Source organism: Phocoena phocoena, chromosome 9, assembly GCF_963924675.1.
Source record: "Phocoena phocoena chromosome 9, mPhoPho1.1, whole genome shotgun sequence".
Taxonomy (NCBI): domain Eukaryota; kingdom Metazoa; phylum Chordata; class Mammalia; order Artiodactyla; family Phocoenidae; genus Phocoena; species Phocoena phocoena.
In genome coordinates, this window is record NC_089227.1 from 44,247,157 (window position 1) to 44,263,051 (window position 15,895).

General features: G+C 38.3%; 1 protein-coding gene across 13 annotated transcripts in view; it reads left to right on the forward strand.

Annotated features, from left to right (window-relative positions):
* Positions 1 to 15,895, forward strand: part of ICA1 (islet cell autoantigen 1) — a 144,750-nt gene that overhangs the window by 22,457 nt on the left and 106,398 nt on the right. For all 13 annotated transcript variants that reach the window (XM_065884210.1, XM_065884205.1, XM_065884203.1 and 10 more), the window contains 3 exons: positions 3,144 to 3,216; positions 8,827 to 8,950; positions 12,896 to 13,094. In XM_065884210.1, coding sequence (XP_065740282.1) covers positions 3,144 to 3,216; positions 8,827 to 8,950; positions 12,896 to 13,094 — 396 coding nt within the window. The remainder of the gene's footprint in view (positions 1 to 3,143; positions 3,217 to 8,826; positions 8,951 to 12,895; positions 13,095 to 15,895) is intronic.

The window sequence follows — 15,895 nt, forward strand, 5'->3', positions numbered from 1 at the left end:
AAAAAAAAAAAAACAGGATGACGGCAAAAGATCCTGGAAAGTGAGTCTAATAAGCTTGTATTGAATCCTGGAAAATTCTAGAATTGAATTAACCAATATTTAGTTAGACTAGTTAATAATACAGTAAGCTGAATTCATATCTGAATGATCCTTGAATACTAGTACAACTGGTTAAAGGCCCACTAATTCCCTGATTGCTGGACATTCTGCCAGTACTTTAGATCAGAATTTAAAAAGCATTTGCTGTACAGCAGAAACTAACACAACATTGTAAATCAACTTTTTACAAAAAGTTTTGCAAAAAAATTTTTTTACAAAAAATTGTAAATCAATTTTTTAAAATTAATTTTAAAAAACCCAAAATTTAAAAAGCATACTTAACACTTCTGTGAATGACAGGGCACAGAGAGAGATAACATGTCACGTGGTCTGATAAGAATTCAGAATGATATCTAAATTTATACATAAGCTAAAGTTACTGAGCTGGACACTTAATGAGACAAAAATCAAAAGCTCGAGATTTCATAAAGCTTTCTGAGAAGGGTGACCAGGGTGGTGCAAGCCATGGTTATTCTGGAACAGAGAGGTTGAGGGGAAATATGTTAATTGTCAGTTCTCTGGGAAGGCCTGTCATGTGGAAGAGGGATAAGATTCATTCTGTGCATCTGACGGTAGAACCAGACCCAGGGCCACTATTCATAGTACTCATCTCTCATGGAATTATCTCAAGTGTCTGTTTGCCTGCCTTCCCTCCACCAGGGGGTCAGATTCCATGACACTCAGTACACATTCAGTAAGTATTAACTGTATAAGTGTACGTGTTAATGCAGTTAAGATGAGTTCCCAACCCTTTCTCCTGTCAGTGGAATTGTTCTAACAGAAGCTGGCTTTGACAGAGATGTTCTAGCAGAGATTGCTTCAACGGAGAAAAGTAGAGCCAGGAAGCCTCTATTCTGATTTTAGTATTCTAAATAGAATTGAAATGATTGTAAGTTGCATATGCTTTTCACATCTTATAGATTTATCTTTTTTTCCTCTTAACAACCTAGTAAATACAAGCATTACTCAAAAAGTAATTGAATATGTTATTTTCTAGTATGTGAAACACAATACAGTAATTTAATGTTTATATTTAGGTTCTTGCAGCAGCATTTTCACTGAACCAACTGTACTTTAGTCAAAATACCTGCTGTCCTAGGCACATAGCATCCAGAGTACTTAACTGTGACTAATAATTTTACACATGATAAAGATTTCTGTTGCAGGAATGTTTTAATACTGATGTTGATGTTTATAGAGAAAGAGAATGGATTCCACCAATAAAGCATATGAAAACGATGTGCAGACCATTTTGATGTGCTTTTCAACTAAGTTATCCATAGAAGACTAGCTGATGAAACAAGAACTTGTATTCTGCTGGCAAAGAAAGCTTGTATGCCAAGCCGTAATGATGGTCAGATTCTATTACAGTCTGTTGGGAAGCTCATGTAGAAATGTTCACTAAGTTTAAATATTTGTCAGAATTGCTTGTTAATGAAATCATTTTCTGAAAAACAGTTCTTAAGTACAAGAACCGACAAAACTAACCTGTGGTGACAGAAGTCTTTTAGTGGTTGCCACAGCAGAGTAGACTGACTAGATAGTGGAAATGTTTCTTATCTTACTTTGGGTATGATTACAAGAGTGTATACAATTGTCAAACTCACAGAACTGAACTCTCCAGAGGTGTGCATTTTATTGCATTTAATTTATACTTCAGTTTTTAAAAAGTCATTCAACAGCAGAATAGCTCTTGAACATACTTTTTTTAACGTCCTTGCTCCTATGTTCAGGAATGACTATGTGTTGATAGTTTGTGACCCAGAATACTGTTATCAAGCATTTGTTAAGGAACATACTCAGACTGCTGATTTTCTGTTTTGTTTTATGGTAAAGGGTTTTTGTTTTTTCCCTAAATAGGTAGAGGATGAAGTGTAATGAAATGAGATTTAGTAAAACATATTCTACATGACCAAGATTTATCATATTAAGCATTCATAGGAATGGTTTTTAATCTTCTAAGTATATATGCATGCATTCATTTTTATTAGAACATTTGATCATTTATATCATGAAGCCGATCTTCTGTTTTGACCCAACTGTGAAGTTCTTTGTAATACTAGGGCATAATTGCTACATCACCATGGCCAGTAAGCCAGGGGAGAGAGAAGAATGCCTTGCCCTGCTTCCCTGGATGGCTCCTCAGAGGCATAATGTTTGTCTGCCAGGTTTTCTAATTGATAGCAGCCCTGGTCTCTGAGTCGGTGGACAGAGGATGGAGAAAGTGTGAAGTCTCTGCTCTGTCTTCTGTTTTTCTTTTTAAAGGAGTGTAGTTGGTTTACAATTGTTCTGTCTTCTCTTGAACTGTCTCCATTTCTGAAGCAAAGACCAGAACCACCATAAGTTAGAATCTAGTGAGATTTTTCTCCATACAGTCCACCTGCTTTTCCCTTAATTTTCTCTGTTATGGCCATAGCATGAGATTAGGTTTCTTCTCTGTATATTTTATGAAATAATTGGGAAAATAATGAGTGATAGGAGCTGCTAGCTAAACCCCGCTTTACCAGATCTCTTCAAAGCAGACAGAACATTCAGCTGATTGATATTTGTTTGTTTTTATAGGGTTGTTTAAGCCTGCCGTAAAATGCATTAGGATCACAAAGTAAGCTAATGTTGTGTTTTAAATAAGATGCTTAATTGACAGATCTTCCATTTGACAAAAAAAGACAGTAAGTGGTAAAAGAAAGAAATTCGATTATGAAGGAATATTGGGTCTCTGGTTTACCAGGTCCTCTAATTGGGCCCCTCACTTAGGATTTCTGGTTTTCAGCTATTATTTCAATGTCTGGAGGAAATCATCCTTCTGCAGATCTCAATGTAGATCGCAGAACTGATGAATTCTAATAAATATAGAAAAATAGGAGCATATTTAAAAGCTTTGGTCACATTTTCTGTTCAGTACACCACGTAACACCAAGCTCATTTAGGCATACGATCTTGTTTTTAGTGGGCAAATCAAATGCTATGGTTATATTCAATATAATTTGTTTTTTATTTCACTGCTGTCTGTTCTGTTTAGCATTTTGTTTGTATTTTTATTATAGCTGTTTCACTCGATTCAGAGAACCTGTCTGGACTTGTCTAAAGCAATTGTACTCTATCAAAAGAGAATCTGTTGTAAGTATGCCATAAGTGTGAATATTGACCAAATAGACAGTAAGAAATTAGATATTTTGCCTTAATATATAATTTTATATGTTTAGGAAGCAAGACAAGGAAACCACTGTTTAGGAGTATCTGTCTTTGCTCCTTAATTGGTGGGGTGGGGTCTTTAATCATTTTATCAGAAATTCTTTACATAGGCTGTTTTTCAATGCAAGTACCATAACAGAAGAATTTTACATTGAGTCTACCATGGATAAGTACGTACCATTTATTTTCCTAATTATAAAAAAGTTTTTTCAGTTTTATATCTTGGGATTTGGCGTTGTTTTTATTTGATTGCCCAGGCTCTCTTATGTCCAATTTTGTTCCTTTTAAAATGACCACATGGAGAGAGAAGGCAACAGTTAATTCATTGACTATATTTTGTTGACAGCGCTTCTTCCTGAACATTTTCTATGTCAGATATTGGATTTTTTAGGGAACAAGATTTTCCTATCGTCATCCCATCTTAAAATCATTACCAACAAAGTTGTCTCTGAAATACTAAAAATCAAGTTGTATGTTTTTAAATTTCCATTTGTAGGTCATTTAAGAGTACAATTTCTGTATTTCTGAGACTAAACTCTGAGAAGTTTGTCTGTTTCTGACTACTGCCAAACCCCTTTCCAGTAATCACAAATTAACAGTTGGGCATTTTCCTTCATTAGTAATCTTTTATGAAGACTGTTTTTCGGAAGTACAAAATCCTAGGACTTAGAGGCAGAATTTTGTAAATTACTGGTGTTACTATTTACTAAGTGTTTGAGCTAAGACTTCTCTAGGGCTAGAACTCCATAGTCTTGGGTATGAGGAATCCAGACACATGACACACTGCCCCCAACATTCCTCTGTCCCATATCCAGTCAGCCACAAATGCTGGTCCATTTTGTTACCTACTTTACTTTCAGATTCTCCCTGCTGTACCTCTTCACAGCCACCGCCTTAGTTCAGGCCACCATCAGCACTCTTACTTGGTTTGCTGCATCAGCTTCCTAACTGATCTCCCCGCCTCCACTTTTTCCTTCTCCAGCCCATCATCTGCACTGCGGTCAGAGTGCAGTCAGCAATCTCCCAGAGCTCCCAGTGGTCAAAGCTGGGACAATTTGAGCAACAAAGTAAATAACTGATTGTATTAGGTTAGAGCCCATGAAGTAAGATAAATGTCCATTAAGTGTGTATGGAAATAAACAAAAAAAACAAACTGATATTAGTCTTCCTATCCAGAAACATAGTTTATATCTTTTTAGTTGGGTACTCTTGAATACTGCTTCACAGAGTTTTAGAATTTTTCCTTTACAGGTATTGGGTATCATTTTTTGGATTTATTCTTATGCACGTAATATTTCTTTGATACAGTTCTAAGTGGAATCCCCTCTTTAATTATGTTTTCTATATTTTTGCTGCTGGAGAATAAAAATATATCTGACTTTTGTGTTAAGCTTATATCCATTCACATTATTAAATGCTGCTATTATTTCTAAGAAAACAAAAAAAAAACAAATGGGGGAGAAGAGACAGTTCTTGCTTATAAAATAATTGCAATTAATAAATCTAGAAAGAATGAGGGAACCACAGAATCACCATTAGGTAAATACCACAGTAAGAACTGTGGCAGGCAAGATTCACTGAAAGATGTTTTAATTAGTGAGTGAAAGTTTGAGGAGAAACTGGACCTTTACATAGTCTTCTGTATTTACCCCCCAAATTTTTAATAATTACAAAAGGAAAAAACCATAATTTTACAGTGGGGAAATCCAGTAGACATGACATGAACCAAATGATGGAGGTTAACACCGTCAGTAATAATAATGTGTGTTGATCTCCGGTAGCCCTGATATGAAACACTAAGAAGGGCACTCCACCTCTATGGTTTCCTTCCCCCAAGTCTGTAACCCCAGTCTAATCATGAGAAAGTAGACAAACCCAAGTTGAGGGACAGTCCACAAAATTCCTGAGCAGTACTCTTAAAGGGCGGCAAGGTCATAAAAGACAAAAAAGCCTGAGGAACTGTCACAGGTTGAAGGAGACTAAAGAGGCTTGACAACTCAATATGGGATCCTGGAAAAGAAAAAGGACATTAATGGGAAAACTAGGAAAATTCAATAAGATTGTGGTTTAGGTAGTGGTATTGTACCAATGTTATTTTCCTAATTTTGATCATTCTACCATGGTTATGTAACATTAGGGGAGGAAGGGTACACAGGAACTCTGTATCCTATTTACAATTTTTTCTATCAGCCTAAAATTATTTCAAAATAAAGGTTTTTTAAAAATGTACATTGGGGCTTCCTTGGTGGCACAGTGGTTAAGAATCCGCCTGCCAATGCAGGGGACGTGGGTTCGAGCCCTGGTCCAGGAAGATCCCACATGTCGCGGAGCAGCTAAGCCCGTGTGCCACAACTACTGAGCCTGTGCTCTAGAGCCCGTGCTCTGCAGCAAGAGAAGTCACCACAATGAAGAGTAGCCCCCGCTCACCGCAACTAGAGAAAGCCCACGCACAGCAAGGAAGACCCAATGCAGCCAAAACTAAATAAATAAAATAAAATAAATTTATTTTTAAAAATAAATAAATAAAAATGTACATTGGATCATATTGCTTCTCTGCTGAAAAGCCTCCAATAAGTACTTAAAGTAAGATGTATACTTCTACTCTGTGGCTTACAAATTCCTACACAATCTGACCCAGTTCACCTCTCCAGCCACTTTTGCTCTTACCCACGATGTGACCTGAGGCCTTTTGCACTCACTGTTTCCTCCATCTGGGATGTCCCTGCCCCCATTGTCTCTAGTGGCCCCGTATCCTTCAGAGCTCAGCTTAATGGTCACCTGCTCAGAGATGCCTTCCCTGACCACCCAGCCCAAAGCAGCTACCAATCACTCTCTCTTACTCGCCACCCTCCCGCCCCCAATCTGGTATTTTTCTTCTTGTGTTTTGATTTTGTTTTGAGTTTTGTATTTTTTATTTTCTGTCTGCTGCCGCTTGAACATAAACTGCATCAGAGCAGCGTCCTCATGTGTCTTGTCCATCTCTTTATTCCCAGTGACAAGAACAGTGCCTAGTACATATGAGATCATCCATAAATTTGTGCTAAGTGAATTAATGCTGCCAAGCTAATTGGTTTTGTAGTTCTTTGGTTCCCTTATCAGGGCACATCTGAAAATCTAATTAGGAGTTAAACATGAAAAGATTTTTATTTGTCTCTGAATTAAGTCCCAGTTGAGTGAAACCTTATAAGTAGAAACATTTGAGTTATCTGATACCTGTATTGCACCTGAATTTTAAACTTCTATAAATTTATTTCAGTAATTGAATTTTAAAATTAAAATTAAGGAATGAACATCCCTTCTTGGAAGATGACACAGTCATCACTAAGTCATCCAACCTGTAGCCTGATGCCACTCAAACTTTTTCCACCTCCCTCTGAGCAGCACTGCCCATTACCAGATTCCAGCTCTTAAAATGAAGCCTGTCTTTCCAGTCCAAGTTTAATCCTCAAGTGTGTAAAATAACCAAAAATGGATTCTCAAGTGCTTCAATCTACTTAGGTTTATTTAGGAAAGAGTACATCTCACCACCCTTGTAGTCATTCAGGTACCATGAATTGGTTTCTTCCTAGCCTTAAGTTCATGTGTTCATTTGTATGTGACTTGAGGTTTCAAGGTAAAAAAGGTGACAGTAGCCTCATACTGTTATAAACAAAAGTGTGAAAATTTTCCTTATTGTGCAGTTGAGTCCCATATTAGTAAGTGGAGAGGAGGAAGAATGGAAGGTATTAAAAAACAACAAAGCTTCATATAATTATAGGAATTTTAAAAAATTACCTAGAACCAGGACATAAATATCAGATAAATATTTAGAGTGAAGTATACAGCGATAACAAGGCAAAAGTTATAGTTAGTTCAATTTCACAAGCATTTAATTAGTGCCCTGAATAAGACTCTGTGCTCAGCCTTGGGAATCCATAGTTTGGATGAGGTCCTTGTCCTGAGAAAGCTTAGGTTCTCACGGGAAAGATAGACACATTGCCCACCCACGGACACCCCATTACCAGGTGCCGAGAGGGCGCTGCTGTCACAGAGAAAGAGGGATCACCTGCTTCACATAGGAAGTAGCTTTTGAGCTAGGCTTTAACCAATGAACTTGATTTTGAGAAACAGAAGAGGAAGGAGGGTAGTCACTGACCATCAGGAAGAATGGATTCTAAAGCCTCTTCTCCGTGGAATGTTGAGTGTAAGCTAGTCACAAATTAATAAGGAAGCAGTCGGAGCTTTAACCTTCACTTTTGGATTCTTGGTTCCTGGCTAACGTTTTACAGCTGTTGTTGGGGGGATAGTGTCAGGAATGGGATGCATTCTGAAAGAAGTCTGGATTGTTTATGAAAGCAGACAAGAATCCTGGTAGCATTTAGAAAGCATTTTTAGAGACAAATGATTGGTAAATGCGTCAGTACAGAAATGTGAAATAAGAGTAGTGTTCAAAGTGTGTCCCTAGCAAAGTCTGTGTTCAAAGAAAAACCATTCTGGGAAGCTCCGTGTCACTGCTTGCCTGTGGCTCAGCTGTTGGTGAACGTGTATTTGGACCAGTAGCTGCCTAGCAGCCCACGCATCCATTGTGTGGATGCACTGCATTGATCAAATCAGTCCCCAAGGTAGGGAAAGAGAATGTTTTGCTACTATAAATAACTAGGCTATGATTATATCTGTATATACATCTTTGTGCCCATTTTACTACTTCCTCGGGACGTAGTTTACTCCTAACAGAAGTACAACGTCAAAAGATGTGTACAATTCTGACTTTTTAATATTTACTGCCAAATCAGTCTGTAGAGAGCTTGTACCAGTCACTTTCTCACCAATAGCACCCTCTGAGGTTGTCTTTAAAAAATAAGGCCAAATATATGCAAATATTGAATCATTATGTTGTACGCCTGAAACTAATGCAATGTTGTATGTCAGTTATACCTCAATTTTATAAAATAAGAACAAAGAGTAAGGTCAAGATCAGGCATTAGCAATTCAGATTGGGTTCCAGCTCTGCATTTTAAAAATCCACCAAGTCACCAACTTGATTACCTACATACCCTCAACCTCCACCCCCTGCTCCAGCCAAGACCTATGCCATGGATAAGGTATTTGAATTGCTTTACAATCAAGTGGAATGTAACTCAGAAAGCAGGGATCAAAAAGTCAGGAAGAGGGAATAATAGGGGGAAACTGGCCCTACATTCTAGGCAGCCACAAAAGATTCCCACAGTCATACTTGACAGACCCAACTCTTTTATTTCAGCTCGAAGCAGCACATTATCAGCTCGCTTTTCAGTACAGAGGTCATTTTCTGGTTCTGATTACAGAGCACCAAACGCACTGACAGATGCACTCAAGTGAATTTGATCTCTCGTTTCGTAAATGGAAGAACAGCATGAAAGTTAAATGCGGTGGAGGCTTACCTTGTAGCCTTCCACTTGGATTTAATTTCGTCTCGTTTTTGCCTCTAGAAGAGAGAGGACCTTGTGATTTGTCTCTCTCCTTTCTGTAATAAAAATGTTCATTGTTCATGGCTCCTTTTGGTCTTTTCTCCATCAGTCTTGTCTCAAGAAGAAAACGAACTGGGAAAATTTCTCCGATCCCAAGGCTTCCAGGATAAAACCAGAGCAGGGAAAATGATGCAAGCGACAGGAAAGGCCCTCTGCTTTTCTTCCCAGCAAAGGTGTGTGGCCTTCACTGGGGCTGTGTTGTTGGGGGAGGTCTCCTGAGAACCTGGGACCCACTCATTCATGAAGGGAACCTCCTACTGGGCTTTAGAAGGCTCTTGCCTGTGATTGAGGAGCTCCTCTGTTCACAGTTGTTAGTCTGTTCGTACTTAACTCTGATTCGGGTAACATGTATAATCTTTTTCCTTCCCTATTAACTTTTAAAACATGTTTTCGTATTTCTTCTGGTCTATAGTTATACACCAGTCACCATGAGTGCTATCCTAGGCTTAGATTTGACCTTCAGTGTTCCTCATAGCAATCCATCCAGTCCCCTTCCAGCAGCTGACTGAAGCAAGAGCTTAATGAGACCAGGCAGAAGGGTTCCCCGAGTGCCCTCTGGGGGCAGTTAACTTGAGAGGGGTGCTGTTCAAGATGCCCTCCACGGTTCTGCTCAGACCCTAGATCAGCAGCATCAAAAGCCTCACCTGAGAGTTTGTTAGCAATGCAGGATCCAGGCCCCACCCCAGAATTACTGAATCCAAATCTGCATTTTAATGGGTCCCCAGCTGTTTTCCATGCACATTCAAGTTTGAGAAGCTCTGGTGCAGAGAAGATTGTAATAGATCAGTGATTTCTTTTTTAACACTACCATAACTTACGTTCAAGGTCCATGTAGAATAAACAGGAGCCACTGCATAGAGTCACACTTCGTATCTGAGAAGGTGACATTCCTTCTCTCCTCCTCCTTCCCCAGTAACTAACAAGCCCCCCAAAATGTCAGTCACTAATATTAGGCAGACTTTATACCTAAATAAGGCTTGTAGGTAGTCTCCAAAAATATTCGGGCCACAAAAATTTCACTCACCCAAACTGTCCAACATTTTCTTCTGCTGTTAATTTTTCCTCACTGCTTTCTCTCCCAGTGGGCCAAAAGCAGGCCACCACCTGTTATACATGTGTTCCTATGAAGATCCAAGAAAGGTGGGGTGGAAAGAAAGAGAACCAAACGTGTGCATTTTTCAGTGGTTCCCCCTCCTGAGCATTCTGGTTCACTCTAATGACATTTGGACCCCAACTTTCATAGTTGAATGCAACAATTTCCAATAGTTCTCTACCCCAATTTTCCAAGAGAAGTATTGGTTTATAATCTTTGATTGTACCTTTTAATCTTATTTATAACTGTTTTCCTTGCAAAAATAATACATACTCATTCTAGAAAAATTTTAAAACAGGAACAAACCAAAAGGAGAAAATTAAAAACAACCCAAATTTTGCTAATAGAGATTGACTTGCTTTTAACCCCTTGATAGATACTTTCAATGCATATACGCTTGCCCCAGTCTTACAAGGATCATTGATTCTTGAAAAATCTTTCGTAAATTCTTATATATTTATTTATAAATATATAAGCATTATATATTTCTTAAATTATACGTATAATTATCACTAATTTCAGTGGGAAAACTTCTTATACATACCTTCATGCCAAGATTACCATCCATTTATGGGAAACAAGCCAAATCCTTGGACACAATCACCACAAGAGTTACTGTTACTGATCATATAATTATTTTATAATGTTGCTATCCAGTTATATACTTTCATAGTTTTGTACAAAGTTATCTCACAAAACATACAGTACCTTAAGTTTATATAGTCTAACCTTCGGATACAGACAAAAACAGTAAAGGCAATCAACCAAAACAATGTAAATGATACTATAAACCAGCAAACTGCCCTGGATCCATAAATTAATGTAGCTTGGACAGCTTGCAATTTGGAAGGTGGCCTCCTGCAAGATGACTCTGATTCCATGGTACTCAACTGCTCACGAGACACATGAAATCCAAACTACTTCTCTGCACATGAGGAAGGTAGGAAGATTACATAAAACTCCCATAAAGTTGAATTCTCAAACCTCGAATGGACATAATTTGGGATTTGCCAGAATATATTTTTAATATAAACAGCAGCATACCATACAATTTTTGAATAGTATGGCATACTGATTATTTAGCAAATTGATTTTTTTGTTCAAATAATCCTAACTTTCTTTATGTCCATATATACCTTTTTAAAAACGTCCATAGCATGTTATTCCATTATCTGGGCATGCCATGCTACGTTTAACCCAAGCCCTCTGTCCGCTAGTGTCCACTTCTACCTTTTCCTACTAAAGAATAAAACGTCTTTGGATTAGACCTTTAGGTGCTTTATTAATTATTCCCATTGGGTAGATTTTAGTGAATGGAAACGTGGGCCAGTCTTTCGCTGAAGTTTGATGTTTCCAGTTATTGGATTTTTTCTTGGTCTAGACTCAGTCCCTTATTCCACAAGTGAATGGGTTTTCACCTTTCTGATTTTATATGAAACAAGTTACAGAAAAATATGAGGTGACTTTATATGCCTCTTTCTTTTCTTCAAGATCTGAACACCTATCATCATGTCATTATATCTTCAAAGGTTTCTAACTTTATAACAGTCAAAGAAATCAAGAATATTTTATTCACAAGACTCTGTTTCAGCCAGTTTAGGAAAATTGGCAAACTCTAAAGGAAGAGATAAAGGAGACCAGAAATGAACAGGATTCTTAGAGGAACAGCTGAGGACTCTTTCTTTAAATAGAAATCTCCAATTTTATAAACCTTCATACCAGCATTTGTTTTACTGACTTCTTTGGTAGTCATTGCTACAACAGCCCATTCAGTTTGATGAAAAGTGAGTATTAAATTTAATCCAATGGTGATAAAACACAAGCTTACTTTATGGCACAACAATACGTTTTTGAAAACAGCCTGCAACATCTAGGTAGGATGATGTGAGCAAGCTATTTTTAGAGAAGTGCTGAATATTTAACAATGATGCTTTACAGATAAGAGGAAAACCAGAGAAAAGGGTGAAAGGAATTTTTTTCTTTTAAACAGTTTATTGCCCCATCTATAATCTTAGAGTGCTCTGCATATGTCTTCAGACATTGATGGAACTGCCAAGAGCTGACTTCAGCTCACTGACACCATTTTCCCCTTCACCTTAACAAGTTTGCACTTAAATTGAGATGTAAATACTAATCTTTTATTTTTTGAACCTATGCCCCACAGCTTCATGGAGATGACTGTATTTTAAGAGTATAATTCATCTGACATTACTCATTTGGGGGAGGAAGATGAAAGAAGCACTATCCTCCTTCCCCTCCCAAATAAATATTTTATCCAAAGTTTGATATGCATCAAACAATTTTTGCTGAATAAATAATGGTATGTTATGACCAGTATTATAATTATTTTATACCCACTTCGTTGTATAATATACATTCATTTCTGGTGTATTATCCTTAAGTTTTTTTTTTTTTTTAAATAAGAATCAAATCACATAACCTATCTGAAAGTGCCTAACACAGTAGACCCTCAGTAAATGTACTTCTCCCACTTCCTAGACCATTTAAAGACGCTTCTTTTCGTACTTCATTCTCTGTGACTATTGAAGCAAGCAGCAGATGCCCTGGCCTTTGGAGAGTAATCCAGAATGGCCTAGACAGGGAGACCTCATCCTGCACACATCCATGCCTTCCCAAAGAGCCAGGCTTCAGGGAGGCAGAGGGCAGGGAGTGGCCAAGAAATGGGAAATAGTCATGCCTTGACCTTCCTCCGTTAACACAAGATTGGTTCCAGCTTTAAAGAAGTACTCTGCCCAGGCATGAGGCCACCCCCAACAATACTGATGGAGAGACTCCCCAGTGATAGTTAAGTAACAGTAATCTAAGGGATCAGCACATGGATAATCATCTCTGGTTGACTCATCCGTTCACATACTTTTCAGTTATAGTTCAGCAAGTATTTCTGCAGCCTCGTCTATGTTTCAGGCACTATTCTAGGCTCATGAGTTTAAGACTGGTAAGCTATCAAGGATTCAAATTGCTGGCCCTCTTAGTTTCACTATTGTGGCTTTACCCTCTTGTCTAGGTTGGCCTTGCGAAATCCTTTGTGTCGCTTTCACCAAGAAGTGGAGACTTTTCGGCATCGGGCCATCTCGGACACTTGGCTGACTGTGAACCGCATGGAGCAGTGCCGGACTGAATACAGAGGGGCGTTATTATGGATGAAGGACGTGTCCCAGGAGCTTGATCCAGACCTCTACAAGCAAATGGAGAAGTTCAGGAAGGTAGGAGATTTCATGAGGATTAACAAAAGGGGTACCTGCTGAAAGGTAATGAGATGTGATTTGAATCCCTCTAGTAAAGAAGATGTAAATCAAAAGCACCAAGGATGCAATTAATCATTGCTGGTGTCTCTTTACGTGACAGAATACCAATTAATGTGATCTATAATTCTCTAAGGATAAGATAGAAGAGACAGCTGGAAATTGCTGGGATTTAGTAACTGGTTTTAATTAAAGTCAGATTTTCATGTAATGTGCACTTTTTGTAAGGCTGTCACTTGTAGATGCTTCTTCATGCATAACTAAAAATCAAGATTAGACCAAATGAAACCGGAAGGTAAGAACAGACTATTGGGGAAATCCTTTTTAATTGCTAATGAATATTAAAATTAATAGAGTAAAATGCGCCTTTATTGCGTTTAGTTGTAGGATTAAATAATGTGGCATTGACTCCATCTGCAGCAGACCCTTCAACTATTTGTATGGGAAAAATAGATAGCTGAGGAGATGGATATGCTCTTAAATTTCCCTGAAATGACTGGTGAGCAGCAGAGGAACAATGTTTCATTGTTTGTTTAAGTGTCCGTGTTCATTTAGCAGTTTGGAGATTTGGTCCTGCGAGGATACATTGCACCACTAGGTGGCAGTCATACACTGAATATTTATGAAAATGCAGCGAGATTTGTGTGTGTGTGTGTGTGTGTGTGTGTGTGTGTGTGTGTGTAACCTCGGTAGGTCTTTGTTTGGTCGACTTGGATATATTTCAGGGTATGAAAAACCAAAAAATCAAGCAAATGTTAGGTTTGACATAATATTGTGTCAATTGTCTAACTCACTTCAAATGATCCATTTGTAATCGTGGTATTGCTTAAAATACCTAGATTTCTAAGTACATCATTGCAGAGCTGTGAATGGGAAACCCTGCTGGTGTGCAGGAGGTTAGATGTGTGGGATGTGGGAGGATGGGGGGAATGTGTGGAGAGGGGGAAAAGAGGGGCCTTCTGTTGCTTAATAACAGGGTCACCAATTGTTGACCCAGGTATTAGATTGACACAAATTCTTTTAAAAGGCAAGTTTTACTTTGGTTTGTAATTTAGAATCCATCTTTATGAAGGGACTCAGAGTCCATTTTCTTTCTGATCGTAGATGGCATTAGTGTGTTAGCAATATCCAATTCCTTAGTAAGGCAGGTTTCTGAGCTCATGGAAAATCGGAACTGAGAAGTTCCTTAAAGATGAGCTAGTGAAACTCACTCATTCTATAAAAGAGAAAACCTTAGGCCCCAAAATAGTAAATAAAACTTTTCAAAGGTTGATCGCTAGATGTTGGCAAGCCCAGGCTACATTTGAAATTTCCTGACTTTTTAATCAGGCTGGTAATTTGGTTTGTCTTTGACACTTTATTTGGGGGTTGGAGGAGGATGGAGTGGAAAGGTTAAAAAAGGAAAAAGGAAACAAAAAACCCAACATTATCTGCAGGGTGTGATGCCAGTCACTCTCTATCTGTTACCTCATTTAAGCCTCACAATAACCAAGACACAGATTTTATTTTACAGAGGAGGAAAACGACACCTAAGTAACTAGCAACTAGCACAAGATCAGACAGGGAAATGAAAGTCAGAATCCTAGAAAATATGCATAATTTTTTCTTTAAGAGAGGAAAGGAAGGGAATTAAAGAACGTACCTAAAATCGACAAAAGCATTTTCATAGTAACAACTCTCCTGTGATTTATTCACTCAACAAACATTTATTGTGCACTTTCTATGTGCTAGGTAATAAAGTAAACATAAAATTATTTTGGAAGGCAGGAGAATTTCGCGTGAAATTGTGTTTATTTGGTTTTGTTTTGAAGGGTGGTTACTAGCTGTGTAAGGATGAAATAAACCAAGCCCTTTGTCATTCGGTTTGAATGTTGAAATGGTACCCACTCTGTAGTGTCATCAATCTGTCGATTTTGGAAAATATGGGTTTTTAAAAAAAAAAAATCCTTTGCCATGCAGAAGTAGCTGAAGCAGTGCCTTACTCCACAATCCCATGTGTGCTGGATTTAATTTAATAGCTGAACATGGTGTACTTAGAATTTAGAGAAATAATTTTTTTAAAAGAAGTCTGTATTCAAGTGTATACTTGATTAGACTAGATTCTCCACAAGGACAGGGACATGGTTAGTTCTCTTTACTGCCACAGTCCCAGGGCCAGCCCAGCAGCTGGTCCAAGTTAGCACCCGTATCAGATGGCCAGAAGCGAGCCATGGCATTTGAGTGCCAGATTCATGCCTTCTCACACCTGTAGAGCTTTCCCACCACATGCAACTGACCTTTTAATGTTTGGGAAATTGATATATACGGTTTTGCAGGTAAGAAGTAGCATTATTAGTTTGTGGCTTGCTGCCCTCTTTGGAATGAATTTAAATTGTGGAGGTTGCTGTTTGCATGGAATTCATAGCATGAATCTTAACTTTGAGTCAGCTTTAGTGTTTTGGCCCAGTGGGATTCCATTTTAAACAGAGTCTCCATTTATCTCTCAGGAAAGTGTTACTGAAATGTGTTTTCTGAGTCCTCTGGGAGAGTGGTCCAGCTCCTTTGGAGTCACCGTGGGAGGGGGAATTTAGTCTCCTCAGAGCCAGCTGCCTCCCTCACATTCTAACTGATGAATCCTGAACTAAATTCTGTTCTTTGGGTTCATACTTTCTGAGGAAACAACATTCTAATTCATACTTCGCAACTGTGACCCCCACCCCCGGGCTGGTTGCAATCTTTAGTGTGCACTTATTCATTTACTCATTCATCCAGCAAATGATATT